The 26790-nt window shown below is 48.8% G+C and overlaps 4 protein-coding genes and 1 non-coding gene across 16 annotated transcripts in view; all 5 read left to right on the top strand.

Annotated features, from left to right (window-relative positions):
• The first annotated feature begins 568 nt into the window (after positions 1-568).
• Positions 569-12509, top strand: LOC118640182 (glutathione S-transferase theta-1). 4 transcript variants are annotated; one of them, XM_036277058.1, is made up of 5 exons: positions 569-721; positions 3541-3628; positions 5695-5845; positions 11698-11874; positions 12076-12509. In XM_036277058.1, the coding sequence occupies exons 1-5, from the start codon at positions 610-612 to the stop codon at positions 12268-12270; spliced, it is 723 nt and encodes a 240-aa protein (XP_036132951.1). In that variant the 5' UTR covers positions 569-609; the 3' UTR covers positions 12271-12509. The 4 variants fall into 4 exon arrangements, with proteins under 4 accessions (XP_036132951.1, XP_036132952.1, XP_036132954.1 ...); XM_036277059.1 differs by having other exon boundaries at positions 604-721; positions 3524-3628; XM_036277061.1 differs by lacking the exon at positions 3541-3628 and having other exon boundaries at positions 604-721.
• Positions 10292-10398, top strand: LOC118640445. Its single transcript, XR_004961368.1, has one exon. It is a non-coding gene; the product is annotated as a U6 spliceosomal RNA (small nuclear RNA).
• Positions 12510-14319: 1810 nt separating the features above from the next.
• LOC118639987 (glutathione S-transferase theta-3-like) lies at positions 14320-18790 on the top strand. Its single transcript, XM_036276722.1, has 5 exons — positions 14320-14492; positions 15151-15238; positions 15794-15944; positions 18017-18193; positions 18526-18790. Exons 1-5 carry the CDS (start codon positions 14381-14383, stop codon positions 18718-18720), a joined length of 723 nt encoding a protein of 240 aa, XP_036132615.1. The 5' UTR covers positions 14320-14380; the 3' UTR covers positions 18721-18790.
• A 2258-nt stretch (positions 18791-21048) lies between these two features.
• LOC118639981 (D-dopachrome decarboxylase) lies at positions 21049-23813 on the top strand. 4 transcript variants are annotated; one of them, XM_036276712.1, is made up of 3 exons: positions 21049-21208; positions 21505-21690; positions 22135-23813. In XM_036276712.1, the coding sequence occupies exons 1-3, from the start codon at positions 21101-21103 to the stop codon at positions 22243-22245; spliced, it is 405 nt and encodes a 134-aa protein (XP_036132605.1). In that variant the 5' UTR covers positions 21049-21100; the 3' UTR covers positions 22246-23813. The 4 variants fall into 4 exon arrangements, with proteins under 4 accessions (XP_036132605.1, XP_036132607.1, XP_036132606.1 ...); XM_036276714.1 differs by having other exon boundaries at positions 22163-23813; XM_036276713.1 differs by having other exon boundaries at positions 21505-21680.
• Positions 23814-24687: 874 nt separating this feature from the next.
• CABIN1 (calcineurin binding protein 1) overlaps positions 24688-26790 on the top strand; it is a 143637-nt gene continuing 141534 nt past the window's right edge. For 5 of the 6 annotated variants that reach the window (XM_036276178.1, XM_036276176.1, XM_036276180.1 and 2 more), the window contains exon 1: positions 24688-24985. The gene's annotated coding sequence lies outside the window, so the exon portion shown is untranslated. The remainder of the gene's footprint in view (positions 24986-26790) is intronic. The other variant, XM_036276182.1, reaches the window with a different exon arrangement.

Raw genomic sequence — 26790 nt, forward strand, 5'->3', positions numbered from 1 at the left:
AGATCAGGGCAGCCATTAATCTCTTTCTTTTTTATGCTCCCTCCAAGTTTTCCAAGGCTACAATTAACCCCTTATCTTTATGGTTCCTCTGGGTTTCAGTCCCAGGGTTTTTTAGAAAACTGCTCAGGTGTTTATGTGCAGGAATAACTGGTCAGAATGAAGTTTAATTTTGTTGAAACATTACTAACCCTTTCAGAAACAGGATATCTGAAAACTTTCTGGGTCTGTATTCATTTCTGTGCCTAATTTCCTCATCTGTAAAATGGGGATGACAGAAAATTCTCATACGTGCTGATAGATGAAACTTGAAGCTATTGTTCTAAATCAATGAGCCAGTTACAAAGGACTGGAATGGGACCTCTCCCAAAACCCTGGGAGGGGTGACCCTTCCATCGCCACCCTTCTGGCTGGGCCCTGAGCCCCAGGCTCCAGCCTCTCAGACACGCCCAGGCGGCACCAGCCATTGGACCAAGGAGTCCAGGCACCGGGAGCTGCCCAATGGGGAACGGCCTCCAGGGGGCGTGGCCACATTGCCAAATCGGGTCCTGCGCCTCAGCTCTCGGCCTGCTGTGGCTTGCGGGTGTTGAGTTTGGTTCTCCTCCCCTTGCTATGGGTCTGGAGCTCTACCTGGACCTGTTGTCCCAGCCCTGTCGCGCCGTCTACATCTTCGCCAAGAAGAATGGCATCCCCTTCGAGCTGCGCCCGGTGGAGCTGCTCAAAGGTGGGTGGGACGGGGTTTCGGACCTGAGAGGTCGGGCAGGAACCGGGAGGCCAAACATCGCTTAGGCCTTAAGGAAGGCGGTTCTCAAACTGTGAGTTGCGACCCCTTTGGGGGTCGAAGGACCCTTTCACAGGGGTCACCTAAGACATAACAGTAGCAAAATTACAGTTACAAAGTAGCAACAAAAATAATTTTATGGTTGGGGGTCCACAACATGAGGAACTGTATTAAAGGGTCGCGGCATTAGGAAGGTTGAGAACCACTGGAGGGGGACCCCTCCCTGTGCCACCTCCTTCCTGGGGCCACTGTGAAAAAAGGTGAGCCACCAGGAAGTTCCGAGATTCTGGTAATGCCCTAAACTCTGCTTGGTCCCAAGAATAGAGGACAGGGCTCAGCTGAGGCCAAATAAAGCGATGGGGTGGGGGTGAGGGGGCCAATCGTGAGGAAAGGAGAGACTTGGTGAAAAAAGCGGTGCCCCTAGGCATAGGGACAGGGGACCTCTGGACAAGAGATGAGGGCAGGAAGAGAGGGGTTAAGGAGACCAGGTGTAGAGACTGGGACATCCCTGGCCAGTTTGGCACAGAGAATTCAAGCCTGATTCTCGCTCAGGGGTGGCACGTACCTGGGTTACAGGGTCAATCCCTGGCCGTTTGGGGTTTTTCAGGAGGCAGCCAATTGAAGATGTCTCTTTCACAGCGTTGTTTATTGTGCTCTCTTCCTTTTTTCCACTCTCTCTAAAAATCCTGGGGTGAGGATTAACAACAACAACAACAACAACAGTTTTTTTAAAAAGAGAGAGACGGAGACATAATCCAGTCTCTCCTTTGTGGTCTCCAACTGCTGAAATCTTGCAACAGCAGGCACTGCCTGACTTTCCAGCCCTGCTCTCTGCACTGGCCCAGTCTGCATTGGAGTCCCCTTCTATCCCTTCCCCTTCTCCTCAAACTTTGTCTTTATTCACTTTGTCCTCTGTTTCTCTTAAAATTTTTTTTCTTTATTTATTTTAGAGAGAGAGAGGAAGGGAGAGGGAGAGAGAGAAAGAAACATCGATGAGAGAGAACATGAACTGGCTGCCTCCTGCATGCCTCCCACTGGGGATTTGGCCTACAGCTTAGGCATGTGCCCTGACTGGGAATTGAACCAGCAACCTCCAGGTGTGTGGGTTGACGTTCAGCCACTGAGCCACACCAGCCAGGCTGTTTCTCTTATTCCTGATGAAGAGAGGGCACTCTATGAGGTATACTGGGAGTGGGAGGGGTGTTTTGGGAACTTGGTGAACCCTACACCCTGAGCAGGAGGATTTGTTTCTTTGGCAGGGTCCCAAAGCCTCAAGGACACAAGTGACACACAGAGTTCTGGCATTTGGGTGTAGAACCCACGTATTGCTTGGGGGGAAAGTAGGGTGACTCTACTTGACTGAGCCTTCTTTATTTTTTTATCCTCAACCGAGGACAGTTTTTAATATTTTGTTCAAATAGAGTGGGAGGGAGGGAGGGAGAGAGAGAGAGAGAGAGAGAGAGAGAGAGAGAAACATCGATGTGAAAGGGATACATTGAGTGGTTGCCACCCACACGACTCAACCAGGGCCGGGGACAAACTGCAACTGAGGTACGTGCCCTTAGTGGGAACCAAATCCGGGTCTCTCCAGACCGCAGGCCAACGCTCTAACCGCTGAGCCAAACCAGCCAGGGCATACTTGACTGAACCTTCTACCCAGCACTTCAACACCATGACTTGGTGCCTTTGCACTGGCCTGCCTTTCTGCCTGAATCATCATCTCTTCCCAGTCTCCTCTGTGGACTGCCATATACCCAGCGGTTACCTCTGCAGAGTGTGGGGCAGGAGAGAGGGCATGAGAGCAAAGGGTGTCCCAGCAAGGTTGTCAAATAGAGGGGTGCAAAGGGAGATGCGTTTCACCAGGAGAGGAGGGAGGGTGTTCTTGGTGAAGAAACAGTTTGAACGGAGGGAAAAGGGAGGATCATGGGTGTGGTCGAGGCTGGAGAGTCAAGACAATTGTGTATAGCTTTGAGGAACTTTCCCCAATCCTGGGGTAATGGGCAGCCACTGAAGGCTGTTGAGCAGGGCAGTGATGAAACTTAAGTGCCATTTAGAAGCTTCTCCCTGGGTGCATCTGCAGGAGCAGAAACCTCTCAGATAAACTCAAGCAGAGGCCAGGGTCCTTTGGGGAGTGGGGGATGGGAAACTGGGCTATAACTTTCAGGGGCTGTGGGTAGGTCGAGAATGCTACTGCTCCAGCTCCAGCAGAGCCTAAAGGCAGGACCAGCTCTGTGTCCCCAGTGCCCAGACAAGGTGAGCAAGAGGGCACAGAGGGGCCAGTAGAAGTTGGGTGCAGTTAAATCGATATAAGGAAAAGGCCACTTCTCTGTATTTGGTGTCCCTACTTAGGGCACTATAGGAAGTCAGAACTCAGCCACCCTGCACTTGAAGCTTGGCACACCCCAAATATGAGCTCATGAAGCTACTGATGATGCAAAAGCGGTGATAGGGTGTGTATGAAGGCCAGACTGCAGCACCGTGCCCTGCACCTTGAGCTGTGTTGCAGAGGGCTGTGCTATGGGGGGCGGGGGGGAGGGAGGTTATGCCTTTTGGGACTTGCCAAGGGGTGTCCAGGCCTATTTTGCACCACCTGGCAGAGCAGCTTCCTGTTTTTTCTTCCTACCAACCTTTGCCATGCAGGAAAGCAGTTGGAGGCTGGGAAAGAGTTGTGGAATTGGGGCCTGGGCATTTCAGGGAGTGGGCACAGGCCATACAGGGCTCAGCATTTTTCTATTACCACCATAGTGATGTGCTCTCTGCAGGCCAGCACCTCAGCGATGCCTTTGCCCAGGTAAACCCCCTGAAGAAGGTGCCTGTCCTGAAGGATGGGGACTTCACATTGACAGAGAGGTAACTGGGGCCCTGGGCTGCTACCAAGCCTTGCTGGAACCATTTTGTCCTAACCTTCTATTTTATAGACCAAAAAAAAAAAAAGTTCTCAGCGGTGAAGGGCCCTTTGCCCATCATCCCACAGAGAATCAGGTCTGAACCCAGACCCCCACCTGTTTGGTGGACTAGCCACAGGGATGGTTGGAAAGCAAGTGTGCATTTTACTTCTGTACCAATCCTGTGACTGTTAGTAAGAGCACCCCAGAGCAGGGGTGCAGGGCAGGGAGTAGCAGCATCAAGCCCTCATAAAGGTAGCCCTCTGGCCAAACTTGTCTGAATGCCAGATGGCCCAGGGGTATCTGGGCTGCCCAGTGGCTGCATCTCCCAGCTGCAGCTTCCCTGGGTGGGCCTTATCCATAGGAGGACCCCAAGACATGTGGACATTTTACATCACAACAGATTCTAAGAAGTGGAAACCTCTTTAGAGAAGACCAAACCTTTTCCTGGTTCTGCTCCTTTCATCACTGAAGTCACCCCTCCCACAAGAAGGAGCTTTACAAGGCACCTCTGGAATATGGCGACAGATGCAACCCCCAAAATTCCTCAAGACATTCTGCCAGTGCTGCCATTTTCCTTCCTGTGGCCTCTCCTTTTCTGAGTCCTTTCGTCACCTAGTGTTGAGCACCCATGGGTATCTGCCAGGGTAGCATGCAATATCTGTATTCCTCTGTCTCTTCTGTCCCCCTTGGGAAGTCTGTGGCTCCCAGGGACCTGCCAGCCTCCTCAGAGGTGGCATGAACAATTAGCTGGGAGCAAAAGGAGCTTCAGAGTGTATTGCACAGAGAGGTGAGTTGTTAAGCTGCGGTGTGGGGGAAGGATTTCAAATAGGATGATGGACCAGTAGCAGATACAGAGGTTTTCTGCTATTTTGGCTGGGGTGCCCAGCCTTGGGGTATCCCAAGTTCCTGGAAGGCTTCCTGTGGCCCCAGATTCACACATCCTCCGTGCCCCTCCTAGTGCATCCCTGTCCCAACACCAGGGCAGCCCTCATAACCCAGAGCAGGAGGAAAGCTCCAGGGGCCCCCTCTGTTCTGCTGTTTCATGATCTTGCAGTAGCCCCTGTTTCCTACAGGAGCACAAAGGGATGACAAAGAACAAACAGAACAGGAAAGTCTTGTGAACAACCAGCCATCCGAGGCTGGTCTGAATGCCAGATAAGGACAGTAGATGCAGACTTGAAAGAATTAAGCTGCATTTTTTTTTTTTTTTTTAATCCTCACCGGAGGATATTTTCCCATTTATCTTCAGATAGAGTGGGACGGGGAGAGAGAGAGAGAAAGAGAAAGCAATGTCGATGTGAGAGAGACACATCGAGGTTGCCTCCCGCACAACCCCGACCAGGTCTGGGGACCGAACCGCAACCAAGGCACGCGCCCCTGACCAGAATTGAACCTGTGACTCTTTGGTCCGCGAGCCGACACTCCAACCACTGAGCCCAACCAGCCAGGGCAAGAATTGAGCTTCTTTAAGGCTCAGCTTTGATGCCATCTCCTCCAGGAAGCCCTCTCTGGCCCTCCCATCAGAAACTGTCTCTGAGCCCTGGCTGGTTTGGCTCAGCGCTTAGAGCGTCGGCCTGTGGTCCAGAGAGACCCGGGTTCAGTTCCCGCAAAGGGCACGTACCTTGGTTGCAGTTTGTCCCCGGCCCTAGTTGGTTGTGTGTTTCTCTCTTTCTCTCTCTTACTCTCTCTCCCTCCCACTCTATCTGAACAAGAAATGGAAAAATGTCCTTGGGTGAGGATTAAAAAAAAAAAAAAATTGTCTCTGAGCACATGGCAGGACACTCTGCTGAGGGATTTTGCCTGGTGGTAGGATGAGCTTGGGTGCTGGCCTCAGAAAGACTCTCAGCTCTGCTGCCACCAAAAGCTGTGTGCCCAGGGCAAGTCCCTTCACTGTTCTAAGCCTGGCTTCCTTGTTTGAAAACTGAGGCAAATGTTTTGCATGTTGTCAGGAAGATTAAAGAAGGGACTCTGTATAAAGCGTCTAGCACAGCCCTTTCTACACCCATTGTGTCCTCTCCTCTCCTGCAGTGTGGCCATCCTACTCTACCTGACACGCAAATATAAGGTCCCTGACCACTGGTACCCTCAGGACCTGCAGGCTTGTGCCCGTGTGGATGAGTTCCTGGCATGGCAGCACACAACCTTGCGGAGAAACTGCCTCCGGACCCTGTGGCATAAGGTGAGGCCCTGAGAGGGGGGCAGTGAGGGCATCACCTCAAAAGGCTCAGGTACCATCACATTTTTCTTTTCAGTTTGGACAGTTTCTACTGACCTGACTTTGACTTCACTAATCCTGTCTTCTGGTGTGCTCAGGTTGCTGTTAAGCCCATCTAATACATTGTTTTTTCAACAAATATTTTTTCTTTTTTTATTGATTTGAGAAAGAGAGGAAGGGAGAGGGAGAGAGAGATAGAAACATTGATGAGAGAGAATATCGACTGGTTGCCTCCTGCATGCCCCTCACTGGGGATCGGGTCCACAACCTGGGCATGTATCCTGACTGGGAATCGAACCTGCAACCTTTGGTGCATGGGTCAACACTCAATCACTGAGCCACACCAGCCAGGCCCATCTAATACATTCTTTATTTGAGATATGTATTTTTTTCATTTCTAGAAATGTCATTGGGGTTCTTTTTTAGAGTTCCATTGCTCTGCTGAAATTCATCACCTCCTCACCTGTTTGGTCCATCTTTTCTTCTAAATTCTTAAACACATTTATAATAGTTACTTAAAAGTCTTTGTTAGTGAATTTTAATGCCTGGGTTCTCTGTGCGTCTGTTTCTATTAATTGTTTTTACCCTTTTGTTTATGGATCGGTCACATTTTCCTCTATCTTTCCATGTCTTATAATTTATTATTGTGTGCCAGACATTGTGCATAAGGGTAGAGATTGAAGTACATAATAAGTACCCCTGGAAGGGGCTTGCACTTTTGTCAGTAAGCCTGGGTGGAGGTTAATCTCTTACAGCTAATCAGTAGCTCGGTTGGGTTGCAGCTTTAGTTTCAATTCATCTCTGGTTTTAGGGTTGGATCAGATTCCTTGATTGTTCCAGCAGGAATCTAACTACAACCATGAGATCTCTCTACTTTTCAGTCCTACCTTCAGTTCCTCACATGGCTGCTTAGTCAGAGAAGTCCTTTGCCAATGGCAAACTTGAGTCCTACCTGCTTAGTCCCCAGGGAAGAAAGTGGTTTATCTAGGAAGGGCCCGTGACCCTCTGGAAATAGTTCATTTAGTCCAGTGCTGCACAATGGAAGCATAAAGTGAGGCACATATGTAGTTTTATTTATTCATTTATTTATTTATTTTAATCCTCATCTGAGGCTATTTTTCCATTTAGGAGGGAGGAAGAGAGAGAGAGAGAAACATCAGTGTGAGAGAGACACATTGACTGGTTGCCTCCTGTAGGACCCGACCAGGGCTGGAGATGAACCGCAACTAAGGTACATGCCCTTGACTGGAATCGAACCCATGACTCCTTGGTCTGTGGGTTGATGCTCAAATTGCTAAGCCAAACCAGCCAGTACCACACATGTAGTTTTAAATGTTCTAGTAGCCACATTTAAAAAGTAAGAAGAAATAAGTGAAATTAATACACTTATAAACACATGAAAAGATGCTCAGCAACACTAGTTATTAGGGAAACAAAAATGAAAACTACTACTTCACACCCATTAGGATGGTACATAGACAATAACAAGTGTTGGTGAGGATGTGAGGAAATTGGAACTCAGGTGCACTGTTGGTAGGGATGTAAATTGATGCAGCTGTAGAAAGCAATATGGCAGATCCTCAAAAAATTAAAAGTTGGATAAATGGTGATGGAAGTAGACTTGATTTGGGATGACGAACACACAATACTATATACAGATGATGTATTATAGAATTGTACACCTGCAAGCTATATAATTGTATTAACCAATGTCACCCCAATAAATTCAATAATAAAGTAAAAAAAATTTAAAGGTTGAATTACCAAATGGTCCAGCCATTCACTTCTGGGTATATACCCAAAATAATTGAAAGCAGGGTCTCAAAGAGGTTATTTCTACACTTGTGTTCATAACAGCATTATTCACGATAGCCAAAAGGTAGAAACAGTCTCTGTGTTCTTTGATGGACGAATGGCTAAACAAAATATGGTACAAACATAAAATGAGATATTATTCAGCCTTAAGGAGGAAGGAAATTTTGATACATGCTACAACATGGATGAACCTTGAAAACATTATGCTAAAACATTATACTAAATGAAATAAGACAAACTGAAAAGGACAAATATTGTATGATTCCACTTATATGAAGTACGCGGAGTAGTCAAATTCATAGAGACAGAAACTAGAATAATAGTTACCAGTGGTTGGTGAAGAGAGAAGAATGGATGCACGTTTTAATGGGGACAGTTTCAGTTTTGCGAGATGAAACGAGTTCTGGAGATGGATGATGGTGATGGTTGCTCAACTATGTAAATAAACTTAACGCCACTCAACTGAACACTGATAATTAAATAAAATGGTAAATTTTATGATGTGTTACCATAATTAAAATTTTAAAAGGTATCATTTCAAAATGTAATCAATAGAAAATTTATTTTATTAAAAATATTTTAAAATTTATTATTAGTTTTTTGGTTAATCCTCATCTGAGGATATTTTTCCATTGATTTTTATTTTTTTTATTTATTTTTTAAAAGAACTTTTTTTTTCTTTATTGAATGAGGAAGGGAGAGGGAGAGAGAGAAACATCGATGAGACAGAATATCGACTGGCTGCTTCCTGCATGCCCCTCACCGGGGATTTGGCATACAACCTGCACATGTGCCCTGACCAGGAATCGAACTGGTGACCTCTTGGTGCATGGGTCGACGTTCAACCACTGAGCCACATCTGCGGGGCTCCATTGATTTTTAGATAGAGTGGAAGGGAGGGAGAGAGAGAGAAAGAGAAACAGAGAAACATTGAGTGAGAGAGACATATCGATTGGTTGCCTCCTACATGACCCAGATTAGGGCTGGGGATTGAACCTGCAACCCAGTTATGTGCCCTTGACCAGCAATCAAACCCGTGACCCTTTGATTTGTGGTCTGATACTCTAACTACGGAGCCGAACCAGCCAGGGTTTAAAAAAATATTTGTAATGATTTTTTTAGAGAGAGAGAGAGAGAGAGAGAGAGAGAGAGAGAGGAAGGGAGAGAGAAACATCTATGTGAGAGTGGAGCATCCATCAGCTGCCTCCTGCACGCCCCCTACTGGGCATGGCCCTGACTGGGAATTGAACCAGCAACCTTTGGGTGCTGAGGACGACACCCAACCAACTGAGCCACACTAGCAGCCAGGGCTAGAAAATTTATTAATGAAATATATATATATATATATATATATATTTGGTACTAAGTCCTCAGGATCTGGTATGCATTTTATATGTGTAGAACATCTCAGCTAAGACCAGTCATACTTCAAGAGTTCAATAGCCACCTGAAGCTTGTGGCTGCTGTATTGAACAGTATAAGTTTGGCTTTTTTCTTTTCCATTTTTGTTCTTTCTTTTCTTTTCCTTCTAAAAAAGTTCTATAACTTTTTGGTGGCTTAAAGAAATATAAGGCTATTTTCTTTTCAGGGTCATTATGGTGGGAGCAATAGTTTTGTGACTGCTGATATCCTAATCAGAAGTGGAACTCCTCATTTTATTTATTTATTTATTTATTTATTTATTTATTTAATCCTCACCCGAGGACATTTTTCCAGTTTTTGTACAGATAGAGTGGGAGGGAGAGAGAGGAAGAGAGAGAGAGAGAGAAACATCGATGTGAAAGGGACACATCGAGTGGCTGCCACCCGCACGACCAACCAGGGCTGGGGACAAACTGCAACCGAAGTACGCGCCCCTAGCGGGAACCGAACCCGGGTCTCTCCTGACTGCAGGCAGACGCTCTAACCACTGAGCCAAACCGGCCAGGGCTCATTTTAAAAAATGTTTGACTAATTCTGGATCATGAGATTTATTGTTTTGTCTCATAATTTAAGAAACATTTTTTTCTTTATTGATATTAGAGAGAGAGAGGAAGGGAGAAGGAGAGAGAGATAGAAACATCGATGAGAGAGAACATTGATTGGCCGCCTCCTGCATGCCCCCGACTGGGGATCAGGCCCATAACCTGGGCACGTGCCCTGACCAGAAATCAAACTGGCAACCTCTTGGTGCGTGGGTCGATGCTCAACCACTGAGCCACACCGGCCAGGTGGTCTCATATAACTTTTTATATAAGAAAGAAACATTAGAGAACAAAAGTTAAAAGACCTATTTGTTGTCCTCAGCCCTTCCTGAGAGCCACCCTGCTCTGAGATCTGGTGCAAGTCTTTCTAGTTTATGATTTTCTATATTACTACATTTATGTATAGCTATAAGCAAAATACAGTTTTGCTTTGAGTGTTTAAAAGTTTATATAAATGCTCTCATACTATTCTGCAACTTGCATTTTTACATATTGTTCTGATGGATCTAATTTATTAATTTTTAATTACTCTACAGTATTTCATCATGTAAATAAATCAGAATTTTATTGCCCTCTTATGGTCTTTTATATATAAAGAGGAACAAAAACACTTTTTAAAACCCTAAGAACTGTGCTCGCTTTGGCAGCACATATACTAAAATTGTAATGATACAGAGAAGATCAGCATGGCCCCTGTGCAAGGAAGACATGCAAATTCGTGAAGTGTTTCATATATATATATTTTTTTATCCTCACCCGAGGACATGTTTTCACTTTTTTGTTCAGATAGAGTGGGAGGGAGAGAGAGGAAGAGAGAAAAAGAGAAACATCGACGTGAAAGGGACACATCGAGCGGCTGCCACCCGCACGACCAACCAGGGCCAGGGACAAACTGCAACTGGGATACACGCCCTTAGTGGGAACCGAACCCGGGTCTCTCTGGACCGCAGGTCGATGCTCTAACCGCTAGGCAAAACTGGCCAGGGCACGTTCCATATTTACAAAAAAAAAAAAAAACAACACAAAAAAATCCTAAGAACTTTTGAACTACCAAGTCGGAACAGAAGTTCCAATTTTGCAAGTACAAGGCAAACGGGTAATAAATGAGGGGGGCTAGCTGTTGGGGTTTGGCTGTTGATGGCTTTGCCTAAAATGCCCTCCTCCCTAAATCCTAGACACCTTTCTGCCCTGGCTCCCTTCTTTATTCCCTGGTAGCTCAATGGGTGTTAAGACATTGGCTCTATACTTAGCTGAGTCTTATCTTGGCTGTGCCATCTCTGGAAACTTTCTTTCTGGGCCACACTTTTTTATATACAATATGACTCATTTTTGTTATTCCTATATCATAGACAAGGAAATCGAGGTTCAGAGGGTTTGCATGTTTTGCTCTACGTCACATAGTTTATAAGTGACAGAATGGGGACCTTAAAAGTGCATCCTCCTAATTACTCATAGTGTAAGAGGGATCAGATTTTATATCAGGAGGAAAGAGGTTATAAAACACTTAGTTCCTAACCCAGTCCCCTCCCCTCCACCAAAGTAGGAAATTCAGTGCTTGGGTTTCCTTTGAGTCATTCTTTTTTTTTTTTAAATTTTTTTCCCCTTATTGATTTTAGAGAGAGAGGAAGTGAAAGGGAGAGAGGGATAGAAACATTGATGAGAGAGAACATCGACTGGCCGCCTCCCGCATGCCCCCCACTGGGGGTCGGGCCCATAATCTGGGCATGTGTCCTGGCCGGGAATTGAGCCGGTGACCTCTTGATGCTCAACCACTGAGCCACACCGGCCAGACTCCTTTGAGTCATTCTTAAAGAGGTCTGAGTCTTTCAGAAGCCTCTGAGCCTCAGCCAGTCAGAGTTCATGGCAGCAGGAATAGCTCAGGAAAAAGGGGTTCTTTGGGGATTTCCCTGCAAGCCTATCCAGGACAGAAGAAAGGTACATGGGACCAGGAAGCAGCTCCAGGGGTAGGGGGGGTGCCCCCAAGGGTAGGCTGGCCCTAACTTCCCACTACCTCCTCTTTGCCTTCCCATCCACCAGGTGATGTTCTCTGTTTTCCTGGGTGAGCCGGTATCTCCCGAGATGCTGGCAGCCACACTGGCAGAGTTGGATGTGACCCTGCAGGTACTTGAAGACAAGTTCCTCCAGAACAAGGCCTTTCTCGCAGGGCCCCACATTTCCCTGGCTGACCTGGTAGCCATCACAGAGCTGATGCATGTGAGTACTGTGGGCCGAATGGGCTTGCTAGGTAGGGTGGGTTGCTGAAGTCCTGCTCATGCTGTCCCCACCTGGCCATGGGACTGTGCTTATTTGTGGCATCCTCTTCTGGAGCTATGTGGTCCCCAAGCCAGGCAGATGCTATCATTCTTGGCCTCACCCACTCATCTCTATCCTGTTCTGTACCCCTTTTCCCTACAGCCCGTGGGTGCTGGTTGCCAAATCTTTGAAGACCGACCCAAGCTGGCAGCATGGCGCCAGCGCGTGGAGGTAGCAGTGGGGGTGGTCCTCTTCCAGGAGGCCCATGAGGTCATCCTGAAGACCAAGGACTTTCCACTTGCAGACCCTTCCGTAAAGCAGAAGCTGATGCCTAGGGTGCTGGCCATGATACAATGAGCTGAGCTGCCTCACCCCTGTTCTGCTGTTTGCAGTTCACAAAGCCCCTTCATTTCAGTGTCCCATGGGATGCAGATCCAGAGAGCAGGAATGACTTGCCCGAGCCCCGTTGCTCCTCAGGTCAGGTGCCTACCCCCACCCCATCTTCCACTGATGCCTGAGAGCCATGAGATGAGAATAGCACACTCAGACCTTGTCTCCTTTAATCATTATATTTTGTTTTCCATTTGGGAAATAAACCTGGGCTTAGCTTGAGCCTCTATTTCTAACTTTGATGTGTGATTTGTCTGACCTTTCTTCTGCCTTGGCCCTGGTCTTGGTCTTTATCCAAAAGACAACTCCCATCCCCCTTTCCTAGGCCCTGTGGGTCAGCTTCCCACTGCTGGTTGCCAAGAGTGAAATTAACAACAGCTCTAGCCTTCTGCTTCTTAGAGAAAGTGATTTATTAGACAGATAGGGGTTAGCAGGCATCCACCATGTATTGGTTTGTAGGTATGGTAGTAGATCATTTGGCTGGGGCAGCCTCGAAGGACATTGCCCTTTGGCACCAAATACTCTAAGTCATGAGTTTTGCATTTGTCCTGAGGAATAGGTCAGGGGAGGGGAAAATCTGAACAGCAGCCCTCCTGGTTGCTACCAGTCCAAAGTTCATGTGCCCAAAGCTTTGAAAGGCCAAAACTCAAAATTAGCACAACTGAGAAGATAGGAGCCTTAGTGGCTCCTCATATTTATCTTACCAAAGAGTTCAGGCTTCTTTTATGTCAAGAAAAGGGGAAATGGGAGGGGCTGTCTTTGTAAAACTCAAACCTCAAGCAGAATTCCTCTAATGATTAGCGTGTCTGTATGCAAGACTGAGCTGAAGCTATTAGCCTGAAGGGCATGGAAACAAAGCAGGCTTGAACATGATGAAGTCAGAGACCGAGAATTTTACTGTGTTACACGGTCAGGACTCAGTCACTCAGAGCCTTAAATGCCACACCTAGGATCTCTAAACCATGAACAGGAATGGTGTGCTCAGATTGTGTTTTAGAATAATATTCTGGCTACTGGTAGGGTTGGACTAGGGGGTGACCAGGGAGGAAGCAGGAAGTTTGGATCTTGCAGTAATCCAGTCAAAGGTGACTTGTGGAGAAGGGCAGACCACTGAATGGGAGTGGAGAACATGCTCCTTCCAGCCTGGAGAGGGCTGCAGGGCTGGGCTAGGAAGGCACTCTTGGGGGGAGGGGAGCATAGGGCTTCCTTAATTGGGAAACATGGGAGACCACGAAATCCAAACTATTCTTAAAATTTCCCATAACTGATCCTCTTGCCAAGTGGCTTTCTCTGAATCTTGGGTTTAGGGGCAGAGTGTTCTTAACCCAGGAGGCTCTCTTAGAGAATGGGGCATTATAGCCAAAGGCCTAAGGAGCTCTAGGGTCACAGTTGGAGGACTTGGTCCTGCTGAACAAGTGGGTAAGTTCTAGGTCCCCTGCAAACCTCTAGATGAGCCCCACAGGGCTTCTGCTCCCTGGGAGGGATTAACTGGAGTGTAATGAATACGATTCTAGAGGTTGGGGAGGAGCAGTTAATTCTTTCTTGGAATGTGGGCTAGGCCCTTGCAGAGAGAAGGTCCAGACACCCTTCCCAACTTCCACCCTGGGCACTGCGCACCAGAACTAAGGAAGGCTTCTGCCTCTCCTTTCTCCTCCTCCCTAGTGTTCTGAGCGACTAGGATTTCCTTCCGGTCTCCGCCTCCTCCCTGGGTGTCCTAAATTCACTGAGGATCAGCGCTGGAGCCCCCTTGGTGTCCCGTTTCCCATTTCCTTTCTCCCGGTCCCATTTGACAAAGGTAGACATTCAGGTCCAGAGAAGGGGTGTGACCTGGCCGCGAGACCCCAGCTCGAGAATCAAGGTTTCCCTTGCAGTCCCCGGAGAGGGAAAAAGCGAGACCCCGGGACGCTGCTGATTGGTCCAAAGTTCTCTGGAGCTATCCAATAGGCGAGGAGGGCGTGACCGGGCGTCTGTGCGTCTGTGGGCTTGGGTGGTTGGGCGGTTCTTGCTCGCCGTTCCGGTCGCTGGTCCTGTGCCCCGGTTCTGCTTCCCCGTCTTTGGTCTGCCTGCCGGCCTCTTCATGGGTCTGGAGCTCTACCTGGACCTGTTGTCCCAGCCTTGCCGCGCCGTTTACATCTTCGCCAAGAAGAACGGCATCCCTTTCGAGCTGCGCCGGGTGGAGCTGCTCAAAGGTGGGCGGACAAGCAGTCTTGGGGGTCTGGGCCGCCTGTGTGCAGGTGGACCCCTGCCCGCCCGCGCCGCTTCAGGGTCCCGCTGCGTGTGCAGACAGACTGGAAGACAGACTCTCCAGCGCGGAAACGTAGCATCAGTTATGAGTTGTGTATTTTTCAAGGGCCTCAATCTCTGTCTAATATGAACTAAACATTCTTTAAAATATGGGTTAAGAGGGAGCAGAGCAGGTAAAGATCATTAGGATTTGGGGTGGGGAATAAGAAAGGGGAGCGAGTGCCCCAGTACCTGTACACTGGGGCTTGGAGAAAACAATGAAACTGCCTCCCCATTTACTAATGAGAGTATTCCCCATCTCTGAGTTTCTGCATCACCTGGGAGGAGAAGGTTGTTCCATCTGGATCTGGTCTCTTTACTCCTACTTACCCCTGCCTAGGTCCCCTCCACGTTTACAGAATCTGGTGCAGCCTGCAGGGCTGTAACTGGACCATAGGGCAAGCTCCAGAGGGAGGTGATGTGGTGACCAGTAGAGTGGCCTCTTCTTCCATGGTGCCCCACCTGGATAGGGACCTCAGAAGGGTCTTGGATGTTAGGTGGGGGTGGGCAGAGACCTCGGAGGGCTCAGGGTTCTTCCTACTGCCTCACTGGTTTCTCCCACAGGTCAGCACCACAGCGATGCCTTTGCCCAGGTTAACCCCCTGAGGAAGGTGCCAGCCTTGAAGGATGGGGACTTCACCTTGGCTGAGAGGTAATGGGTCCCTGAACTGCTGCATGACCATGCGGGGCCAGTCAGCCATCTGTGTGTCCTCTGTTGATGGCTTGGATCATGGCTTATTGCCCTGGGCAGCTAACTGTGCCAGCCCCAGGGTGGAGAGTGGCTTGAAGTGGGCAGAGTTGCTGGGGCTGGGAGGGACATCTGCCATTGCTCCTGTTGTGTTCATGCTTTGGATATTTTGGGGAGTCGTACTGGAATTGCTCTCATCCTTCAGGGCCCATGCTGGGAGCCCCTTTTTGTGGAATTTTTTTCTGAGTACACACCTCTTCTGAAATCCTATAACATTAAAAAAAATAATAATTTGCTGCCCTTATTTGGATGATAGGATAACTCAGTGTAGAGCTGTGTGACCCTGGGAAGTCACCTAACCTCTCTGAGCCTCACATTCCTACTTTGCACCATGGAGATAGTGAAATGTACCACCCACGTGGGAAAACACATGCCAGGAGTAGGGGCCTGCCCCACCCAGGGCCTGGCTCCTGTGGAGTAGCTGGAAAGTGACTGGTACATCTCCCTCACCCCTCCCAGTGTGGCCATTCTGCTGTATCTTAGCCGAAAGTATGAGGTCCCTGACCACTGGTACCCCCAGGACCTGCAGACCAGAGCCCGTGTGGATGAGTACTTGGCATGGCAGCACACAGCTCTGCGGAGTAGCTGCACTCGGGCCATGTGGCAGAAGGTGAGTCCTGGGGGGCAAGGACCCCTCCCAGGATCCCAGGATCCTCAGGGGACAGTGCTTTCTGTTTAAAGTATTCTGTTCAGACCTGAGACCTTAGAACACAAAACTCTAAAATGCTAGAGACTCCAGCCATCTTATTTCTCAGAGGGGAAATTGAAGCAGAGCCAGGGAGTGACTACCCAATGTGCCTTAATTCCTGAGCTTCTGGAAATTAATCCTATGCCCCTTTGTACAATCTGGGCTGCCTGGGAATATTGCCTTTTGGGGGAGAAAAAAAAAATCAAATCCTCACTTTGCTACATACATACTTTCCATATAGAGAGGTGTTATGTGAAAAAAAATGAACTAGGAAGAAGTGAGGAGACATTTCAATAAAGTTGATCTGGTTTCTGCCCTGGCCAGTTTGGCTCAGCAGTTAGAGCACTGGCCTGCAGTCCAGAGAGACCTGGGTTCGGTTCCCACTAAGGGCACGTACCTCGGTTACAGTTTGTCCCCAGCCCTGGTTGGGTTGTATGAGTGGCAACCACTCGATATGTCCCTTTCACATCGATGTTTCTCTCTCTCCCCCTCCCTCCCTCCCACTCTATCTGAACAAAAAAATGGAAAAATGTCCTTGGATGAGGATAAAATAAGTAAGTAAGTAAGTAAATAAATAAATAAATAAATAAATAAAGTTGATCTGGTTTCTGAGTGTGCAAGAATTTCTAAGAACAGTGGAAGATTTAAAAGCCTACGTATACAATGAAATTTTGTGTAAGGACAAAAAGGATTAATAATTTTAGAACAAGCAAAAACTGGGAAAGATCTTGACAAAGTTATGTTAGAAAGACGTAATAATCTTAATATTTAAGATATGTATGCTCTTAGAAATCCATCAGACAAAGACACAAGAGGAAAATGGGCATGGGAAGCCGGCAGGAATTTAATGGAAAGATGGAGAGGAATGGTCAATAAATGGATGGAAACATATTTAACTTTAGTAAAACTCAAGCAAATGCATATTAAATAGCACAAAAATACCATTTTTACTTATCAAATGTGCAAGTGTTTTTGAAATGTGTACTCTGAGCCCTGGTTGGTTGCTCAGTGGTTAGAGCACCAGCACTCAGCCCAAAAGGTCATGGGTTTGATTCCTTGTTAAGGACATGTACCTGGATTGCAGGTTCAATCCCCCGGCCCCTGTTGGGGGCATGTGGAAGGCAACCAATTGATGTGTCTCTCTTACATCAATGTTTCCCTCTCCCTTCCTCTCTTCCACTCTATCTAAAAATAATGAGAAAATACCCTCAGGTGAGGATTAACAATAAAAGAAAGAGATGTGTACTCTGAGTAATTATTTGTAGATTGCTGGCACACAATGAGTGCCTTGTGTGAGGGAGTGTGAAATGGGCATGCTTATACTCTGCTGCAGGTGGGGTACCACTGTTCTGAAGGGCCATTTGGCAAAATGTAGCTTTCTATTGCCTTAAAAGTATCCTCCTTGAGCTTCTAGGGCCTAGGGGAGGAGCCTCCTTAAGCTGGTGGGGGCAGGAGCCTGGTGCATTTAAGTGTAGTATGGAGAGAAGTCATGTAGAGTGAGTGTAGACCTTTGCTCCCAAAAGTGTGGTCTAGAGATGAGCATCAGCATCACCTGGGAGCTCATTGGAAATGTAGAGTCTCAGGCCCCGCTCAAGCATACTGATTAGGAATGTGTACTTGAACCATATCCCAGAGGGATTCACAGGTACGTTCCCATTTGAGAAGTCTGGGTAGGGTAGGAGGTGGAGAGTTGGGGAGAGGATGGCGGCTGCACTGGTGAGAATCTGGTGGTGAGGCCTTTGTGGTGAGGGCAGTGGGAGCCATGGAAGTCTTTATGCAGGGAAAAGATATGGGCAGGCTCAGAGTGTAGAAGGATCCCCCTAGCTGTTCTGTGTGAGAACCTAGAGAGAAGTGGAGGTTGTCCCTCTTTGAATAGGAGGTGAGGCCTGGGCAGGTGGTAGCTATGGGTGGAAAGGGGTGGGCAGGAACAAGGAGGAACCAGGCTGGGCTTTGGGTAGAGAAGCTCAGCCCTCTCCTGCCTGCCCACCCACCAGATGATGTTCCCTGTGTTCCTGGGCGAACGGGTGCCCCCTGAGACATTGGCATCTACTCTGACCGAGCTGGACAAGTGCCTGCAGCTGCTTGAAGACAAGTTCCTAAAGAATGAAGCCTTTCTTGCTGGGCCCCACATCTCAGTGGCTGACTTGATGGCCATTACAGAACTGATGCATGTGAGTGCCATGGTTGGTGGCGTGACCCACTAGGGAATGGGTTGTCCTGGAGGGAGCCAATGTACTAGTTCATGTTGCCCTTTCTGGCTGTGGAACCCTGGGTGAGTCAGTTTCTTGTCTGTGCCTCAGTATCCTCATCTGTTAAATGAGACTTTAAAATCCCACCCTGCAAGGATATTGAAGAGCTTCTCAGTTTCTCCTGGGAGAGGACCCCCAGCCTATAACATATGGGGCAGAGGAAGGAAAATCCACCTGGTGGATCCCCAAACTAGGTCATGCTATCTTGTGCTTGACCATGCCCAGCCCCTCCACCTGGCTCCCTCTTCCCATAGCCCGTCAGTGCTGGCTGCCATGTCTTCAAAAGCCGACCCAAGCTGGCTGCCTGGCGCCAGCGTGTGGAGGCTGCAGTAGGGGAGGACCTCTTCCAGGAGGCCCATGAAGATATCATGAAGGCCAAGGACCTGCCTCCAGCAGACACTGCCATGAAAGAGAAGCTGAAGCCCTTGGTGAAGGTTTTGTTGCAGTGAGTAGGGATGGGATTTGCAGCTGATGATGAAGACTTGTCAAAATAAAGAGATGGAACTGCCTCTCCTTGGCCATGAGTAAGACACCCTGCACAGTCTCTGGTCCTCAGATCCCTCCATGTGTCAGGCCTGCATTCTTACTCCACTCTTTCCCCTTCCATTCCAACTTTCATGTGACTTCTGGGAAGAGCTTTAGTAAATATGTATTTGACCCTGTCCTTCCTAAACTTTCCTTGGTGCCTCACTGCCCTGAGGCTATAGTACAGTCAAGTCTTTGAACTTTGTATCCAGGCTTTGCCCCAACCCCTCCAGGCTGCCCCGTTATGATTACACACAGTAACCCATCATTGTCCAGCATCCCTCTCCCAGCTTCTCTCTCAGCTTCCTGGCCTTGGCTGAAGCTGATTCCTCTGCTTACAAGGCCTCACTTCAGCTTCTTTGCCTGGTACTCCCCCTCCTCAACTTTTGGCACTTGTCACCATGTGACTTTTCCAGGGACGTGTCCTTGACCTCTCTAGCCCAGGTTTGGTCTGGTGATCTTTCTGGGGTCTTCAGCCTTAGGGCTTGCTTCCTTCTGTCTTGGCAGGAAATTGCTTCCATGCTCCACCCTGGGTTGAGCCGGTGTCACAGATAGGGGTTGGCCCCTGTGAAGAGATGTCTGAATCAGGAATGGCCTCTCATCTGGGTCTCTGGAATGATGTTCTCTTCCCCGGTTGCGTCCCGGCTAATGCATGAACCTCCTTGCAGGGAGGGAAGTCCCAGGTGATTTCCCGGCCCTCCAAGTGCTGCTGAGAGGCCTTGCTCTCCCAGGCCTACTTGTAACCCCAACCACAGTCATCTCCATGCCCCACTCTGGGTTCCAGACTTGCCACCTTTCCTTGCCCTTTCCCCTCAAGATTGTCACAGCCTACCTGTTTTGTGTCCCAGAGCCTCCGAGTCATGCAGTTGCTAATGGGACAATGCCATGAACAAACAACCTCTCAATCCACCTGCCTTTCCATGGAGGCACCTTTAATATGCACACATAAAGAATTTTAGATGTGTAATTTAAATTGTTCATATACACCCACACGGTTCCAACTGTATTTTCATTTATATTTCAAACAACTTCAAAACACTGATAGTACCATGGTTAGTCACACCAAAAGATTTCCATGTTTTAAATAACACCTTTTGTTTTGCCTATAAAAATGTGAGGTACTGTAGCCCTGGCCAGTGTGGCTCAGTCAGTTGGAGCATCGTCCAGTACACAGAAAGGTTGCAGGTTCAATTCCTGTTTAGGGCACATACCTAGGTTGTGGGTTACATCCCTGGTTAGAGCGCATGTGGGAAGCAGCTGATTGATGTTTCACTCACACCCATGTTTCTCTCTAACAAAGCATGTCCTCGGGTGAAGATTAAAAAAATATAATAAAGTACCATAAACATTGCTGGTAAATCTACTGGGACCTGGCTCCCATTCCCTGGTGGACAGTTCCTCACTCTGAGGCAAAGGTGCTACAGGCACAAGAAGACCCAAAGGCAGATATCTGGGCCAGGCAGGGATTCAGTGAACCCTGGCATCGCTGTCCAACACCACGTGTCATCAGGTCTCCTGATCCAGAGAAATGCAGCGTCTCCTATTGATTGTGAAGTTGCTTAACTTTGAAGTGGTGACAACACATTAAAATTAAAATTCTCTCCGTGGCTGGTGTGGCTCAGTGGATAGAGCGTCAGCCTGCACACTGAAAGGTCTCAGGTTTGATTCTCGGTCAAGGGCATGTAACTAGGTTGCAGGTTTATCTCCCCACCCCCTCCCGGTAGAGGCTCATGCGGTAGGTAACCAATCGATGTCTCTCACATGGGTGTTTCTCTCGCTCCCCCTCCCACTCCACTTTCTCTAACTCTCAATGGGAAAAATACCCTCCAGTGAGGATTAACAAAAACATAAAAATAATTTTTAAATTCTCCATGACGATGTAAAGTTAGGGTCGATCCTGGGACAGGCTCCTACAGGTATGTGTGTTTGTGGGTGTTCAGGCCTCCGCGTAATTGGGATAGGCCGCAGAAGACACCAGCCCTGGAAAGCCACAGGAGACAGCGGCCAGTGTGGCTGGGGAGGGGGCGGGGCTGGGGTGCCGAGGGCTGGGCCATGGTTCTGCCGAAGTCTCCTTGGGAGTGGAGTTAACACCGGGTGAGCGGGGTAAAAGGACTTCCGGAAATCTACGCCAGAGTCGGGGTTGGGCCTAGGCAGCCAATCGGGAGGCGCTGTGTGCCTTGAAAGCCAATAAGGAGCCCAGTTTCCGTGGCCCTCCGCCCCTACCTCCTAGATCAGAGCCTGGGGAACACCCATCGGAATCCGCAGTCTTTCCCTTGCTGCAGCTCGCGCGCCTTCCCGCTCGGCATGCCTTTCGTGGAGCTGGACACAAATTTGCCCGCTGGCCGCGTGCCCACGGGGCTGGAGAAGCGGCTCTGCGCAGCCACCGCCGCCATCCTGGGCAAACCCGAGGACGTGAGCGTGGGCCGGGGAGGACGGGGCTGGGAGAGGTTGATGGCCCAGGGGTCGGGCTCTGTCCACGTCCCGACTTCCCCATAGTGACCGGGACTCCTCCTCCCAGGGACCCTCACCCAACTCTGCTCTCCACGATCTCGCGGTCCCCCCCCCCCCCACGTCTGCCTTCCCCAGCCATGACACCGATGTGACCACCAAGGACCCCGGCCCATTCCCCTAGCCGTGACCCCGGGGGCCCGTGCTCCCGGTCCTCAGCGTGAGCCCGGCTTCAGGCGAAACTTTCGTGTTCCCCGCAGCGCGTGAGCGTAACGGTGCGGCCCGGCCTGGCCATGGCGGTGAGTGGCTCGGCCGAGCCTTGTGCGCAGCTGCTAGTCTCCTCCATCGGTGTGGTGGGCACGGCTGAGGACAACCGCGGCCACAGCTCCCGGTTCTTCGAATTCCTCACAAAGGAGCTGCAGCTGGGCCAGGACCGGTGCGTAGTGGTAGGGAGAGGACTTTTTTTTTTTTCTTTCTTTTTATTTGGGAGAGGACACTCTTGGGACTATGCACCACCAGAGTCTGTAATCCCACGTCAGGGCCCCTCCTGAAGGTGGGGAAGAAAGTTAATTCCTTACCTTGCCCAAGAAAGGTCTAGTGTCGGGCTCCCTGTTAGTGGGGCCACCTTTAGAGTGCTAGGATAATTGAATTAAGTTCTGGCTGTTAGTGTAGTTCTGGGTGGGCCACAATGATGTACAGCCACCATCCTGCTCCTGAAATGCCCAGTACCCTGTTGGAGAACATTAATGGGGTGAGGCAAGTTTGCAACATACCAGGTGGGCTAAGGCAGGCTGGCTGGGGAGCCCGTGGTGGAAATGCCTGGCTAGGGTTCTTAGAATATGAGGCGTTGGCTAAGTAGTTGATGACATCTTTTTCTCTGTCCCCTGAAGGATAATTATTCGCTTTTTCCCCCTGGAGCCCTGGCAGATTGGCAAGAAGGGGACAGTCATGACTTTTTTGTGATTGGTATGGAGTGCATCCAGAGGTTCCTAGAAGAGTGAGAGCCTGCTGGATACCAGCTTCTGGTAGCCCCACATGCAGACATGCCTGTGATCTCACAATCCTCTTCTTCCCCACTCTCATGCCAAATAAATGAAGAGAGCTTCGTCTTTCAAACATGACTTCTTTACCCGACCAAGGCATTCTGGTCCACCCTGGGCAGTGGGGTTGGTTTATGAGATGAGAACCTTAGGGAACCTGGGAAGTGGGATGGTTCCTATTTTCAGGGTGCTGTTTCATTTATGTAGGCTGCTCAAATGAAAAGATGGAGGGCTCAGCCTGGAGGCCCTGTTCTCCATGCCCATGTACAGGCTGCTGGGGAGGAGCTGACAGCCTGGGCCTTCTTGCAAACTCCGTTGACCAGATGTTCCTGTCCTCATCCTGGGCTGGCCAGGTAGTTCCCTGCCCATAGACTGCTGTGTTTGGCAGGGGAGCCAGGCAGGCTGGGCTTCAGGGACCTTTCCTGGGCATTCCCAAACTCCATCTTCTCCAATGAGTCTTGCTGAGAATTTTCTGTGTACCTTGTAAAACCCAATCCCAGAATGGCAAACCTGGAAATGCAGTGCCTGCTGTTAGAAACTGAATGAGTGGGATCTTCCCTCAGCCTCCTAATACCGTATCATGCTGGACAAACACAGTGTGGGTACTGTTTCCTAGCACAGTTAAAGGTTCGATTACCCTTGCCTTTAGTGCACTAGTGAAATACCAAATTGAGATTTTCAGTCTCACTTAATATACACATTCCAATGGAATGTGTAGGTCTGCCTGCTGTGTTTGGACCAGACCATGGCTGAGGACTCTCATTAAAAGTTAGAGCTTGGAGTTCCTCTGGCAACCTGTCCCAATAGTTTCTGCACTCATTCCTTCTGCCAATATGGGTTGATTGTGAATGAAGGGGTTAAGTGCCCAAGGAGGGATTCAGGCCTAACCCTTGTCAGGACCATAAGGCAACAGCAGCCTCCTATCTGGTCCTCCACCTTAAATCTCTTATCACCACTCTAGTGAGAGTGATGTCATCTGCTTGCTGTGAGGACTGGCCCCTCCAGCATTATTTCCCCACACTGACCCTGAGTTTTGTACCTTGGTAATACTGTGCTGCCCCAAGCTTCTGCTTGGTGGCACTGTTTCTCACCTCCATACCCTTGCCACACAGCTCCCTGCTGCTTGGGCCACCCTTCTCATCTTTTTGCAACTGTTTCACTCCAGAGCATCTTTCAAGGTACAACTTAGGGGTGGGAGCTACATCCAAGCCTGCATGTTATCTGCCGAAATTTTGAAACCCATCTGTTTATGCTTCTATTTACTGTCCCTTTCCCAAAGCTATATATATTCTCAAAATCAAGGTTGGCGCCCTGACTGCATAGCTCAGTTTGTTGGAGCATCGTCCCCATATACCAAGGTTGTGGGCTCAATCCCCAATCACGGGCACATAAAAGAATACATAAATAGGTGGAACAACAAATGGATGTTTCTCTCCCTCTCTCTCTGTAAAATCAATCAATACAAAAAATTTAATAAAGGTTGGTGATGCAATTATTTTTGTAACTCCTGGCATATCAGTAAAGCTTTATTGTACCGAATTGACTCCTAATTCTTTGTGATTTTACTGTCTTTAGGGTCAAAGAGAAAGCCATAACATTCATTCCTATTTAAGTCATTCTTGCTGAACTCAAGTAGCTATGCATTTCAACCAGTGTGAAGCCCTTCCCTAAAACGCGTAGCTCCCGAGAGAGTAACCTCTCTCAGCTCCAGGCCTTGTCAGAAACCTTTTCACGCTGGACCTTCTTTTGGGCTCTAAAATTGTCACTTCCTCCCTGGCTGTTCGTTTACGGGTCTTGGTTTATTTTTTCCTTCTGTTTCAATAGTTAATTTTATCGGTATTTTTTTGGCTTCCAATCCTTTCCGGAAGAGATGAGGTACAGGTAATATGTAGGAGAATACTGTCCCTCCCCTGGTTCCCTCTTAAGTGTGCCCCAAGCTTCTGTTGCCTTCAGAGCACCTGCCCCAGGTTGCAACGATAACACTCCCCATCATTTAGTGACCGCTCCGGGGCGGGCACCAATCTCGGCGCTTCCCAAGTATCACAAGTGGTGGAGCCGAGAGTGCAACCGCGAGCTGGCGCTCCAAGCCTCAGAAACGCGAGAACTCAAGCCAAGGTCCAGGATCGGTCACCACCAAGCGCCAAGCCTTCGAGTGGTGCCGCAGGTCGCCCGCAGGGTTTCAGCGGCGCGTGTGCCCTCGTTGATTGGCTGGCTGAACCGGCACCGGAGCCAATGGGAGTGAGCCTTGTTGTCAGGCGCGCAGCCGGCCGGCGCAGGGGTCTGGGCGGACAGGCTGTTGCCGTGGAGACGCCTGGTGAATTCCTGGGCGGCTGGCTTGGGGGCGGCCCCGGGGTGGGGGCGCGGCTCTCCAGAGCTCGGGGAGGGGGCGAGGGCGCGAACTTGAGGGGCGCCTGGCAGAGGCCAGTGCAGATGCAGGGGGCTCCTGGCTAGCCCCAGTGTCTACAGTTGGGGAAACAGAGGCCGGAGTGCGGGAGAGACGAGGCCGGGCCTCCCGGCTGCCCCGCGGCCCATTTCACGGTTCTTGCCGCCGCCCTGGGGTGCCTAGGATGGGCTTCGGCTCGGGAGCGGTTCATTGTGACAACAGCAGAAGCCACCATTGATTCGGCGTCTGCTGGGTGCAAAGCCGACACTAACCCTTGACTGGCGTCCTTTCACTTCACCTTCACTGGAGCCCCACGAGGTGAGTGGTATTAGCGCCATATACAGAGGTGGAAACTGAGCCCCAGAGGTGAAGTGAGTTGTTCCAAGCCCCCAGCTAACCAGTGGGTAAGCCCGACTCCAGACTGAAAATTTTGACTGCACTGCCGCCCGGGAGGAAGCGGACCGGGCTAGATGAGCTCGTTGACGCTCGCAGGTGTCTCCAGTAATGGCTTTGGGAGCCACTTAATTCTTTGGGGCCATGATTACCACAGGTCATAACTGTGAGACGGTGGGATTCCATGCAGCTCAGGTTCCTTCTGTGTGATTCAGAACTGTGGTTTCGTTTGAGATCGCCAAACTTTTGTTGTAAATATAAAAATGTCTAAATAGATTGTCCTATTCTGGACATTTCATATAAATAGGATCATACAATAAATATGTGGTCTGTGACTGGCTTTTAGTGAGCTAATGTTTTTATGGTTCATCCAGGTTGTCAGTTCATTACTTTTTTTTTTTTTTTATCTTCACCCAAGGACACTTTTCCATTTTTTGCTCAGATAGAGTGGGAGGGAGAGAGGAAGAGAGAGAGAGAGACACACACACACACATCGAGTGGCTGCCACCCGCAGGACCAACCAGGGCCAGGGACAAACTGCAACTGAGGTATGCGCCCTTAGTGGGAAGGGAACCCGGATCTCTCTGGATCGCAGGCAGAGGCTCTAACCGCTGAGCCAAACCGGGCAGGGCAAGTTCATTACTTTTTATCGCTGAATAATAGTCCATTGTTTGGACATACCACATTTTATTTATGCATTCATCAGTTGAACATTTGGTTTATTTCTACTTTTCGGTTATTATGAATAATGTTGCTATGCTCATGCCCTCATTAATTTTTACAGTAACATATTACTTCATTGTGTGGATGTACCATGGTTGATTCATCCACCAACTATCTATGGTCATGTAGGTTGTTTTCAGTGTCTTGCAATTAATTATAAGCAATGCTGCAATGAATAACCCTGTGCATATGTATTTTCATATTGTTGGAGGTTCATCTTAAGGGTAGATTCCTAGAAGTGGAATTGCTGGGTTGAAAGGGAGCTGCATTTGTAATTTTGTCAAATTTCCCTTCAAAGGGATTGTACCATATGTACCCCTATGTACCCCTATTTATTCCTATTGTATGTTTACAATAGCTAAGATCTGGAAACAGCCCAAGTGCCCATCAATAGATGAGTGGATAAAAAAGCTGTGGTACATATATGCAATGGAATACTATGCAGCTGTAAGAAAGAAAGATCTCTTATCCTTTGAGATGACCTGGAGGGACCTGGAGAGTATTATCCTAAGCGAAACAAGCCAAACAGAGAAAGACAAATATCACATGATCTCACTTATTTGTGGAATATAATCAGCAAAATAAACTGATGAACAAAATAGACCCAGAGACACAGAAGTAGGGTACAGACTAACCTCAGAAGAGGAGCAGGGGGAGGGAAGAGATAAAGCACAGAACTTATATGCATGTATGAGTAACCAATGGACATAGACGATGAAGCTGAGGGTGGGGGAGGGCGGATTGGGACGAGAATATAAATGGGGGGGAAAGAAGAAAAATCTGTAACAAAAATAAAGCCAGGCTGGTGTGGCTTAGTGGTTGAGCGTCAACCCATGCACCAAGAGGACACCGTTTCCATTCCCGGTCAGGACACATGCCTAGGTTGTGGGCCAAGTCCCCAGTGGGGGACATGCAGGAGATGGCCAGTCGATGCTCTCTCTCATCGATGTTTCTTTCTTTCTCTCCCTCTCCCTTCTTTTCACTCTAAAATCAATAAAGAAAAAAAA

Source organism: Molossus molossus, unplaced genomic scaffold (assembly GCF_014108415.1).
Source record: "Molossus molossus isolate mMolMol1 unplaced genomic scaffold, mMolMol1.p scaffold_m16_p_22, whole genome shotgun sequence".
NCBI classification, from domain to species: domain Eukaryota; kingdom Metazoa; phylum Chordata; class Mammalia; order Chiroptera; family Molossidae; genus Molossus; species Molossus molossus.

Coding starts and splice junctions, on each gene's coding strand:
- LOC118639981 (XM_036276712.1), top strand. CDS start 21,101: ATGCCTTTCGTGGAGCTGGACACAAATTTGCCCGCTGGCCGCGTGCCC. Junction 21,209..21,504: donor TCCTGGGCAAACCCGAGGAC/GTGAGCGTGGGC, acceptor TGTTCCCCGCAG/CGCGTGAGCGTAACGGTGCG. Junction 21,691..22,134: donor GCCAGGACCGGTGCGTAGTG/GTAGGGAGAGGA, acceptor TGTCCCCTGAAG/GATAATTATTCGCTTTTTCC.
- LOC118640182 (XM_036277058.1), top strand. CDS start 610: ATGGGTCTGGAGCTCTACCTGGACCTGTTGTCCCAGCCCTGTCGCGCC. Junction 5,846..11,697: donor TCCGGACCCTGTGGCATAAG/GTGAGGCCCTGA, acceptor CCCATCCACCAG/GTGATGTTCTCTGTTTTCCT. Junction 11,875..12,075: donor CCATCACAGAGCTGATGCAT/GTGAGTACTGTG, acceptor TTTTCCCTACAG/CCCGTGGGTGCTGGTTGCCA.
- LOC118639987 (XM_036276722.1), top strand. CDS start 14,381: ATGGGTCTGGAGCTCTACCTGGACCTGTTGTCCCAGCCTTGCCGCGCC. Junction 14,493..15,150: donor CCGGGTGGAGCTGCTCAAAG/GTGGGCGGACAA, acceptor TTTCTCCCACAG/GTCAGCACCACAGCGATGCC. Junction 18,194..18,525: donor CCATTACAGAACTGATGCAT/GTGAGTGCCATG, acceptor CTCTTCCCATAG/CCCGTCAGTGCTGGCTGCCA.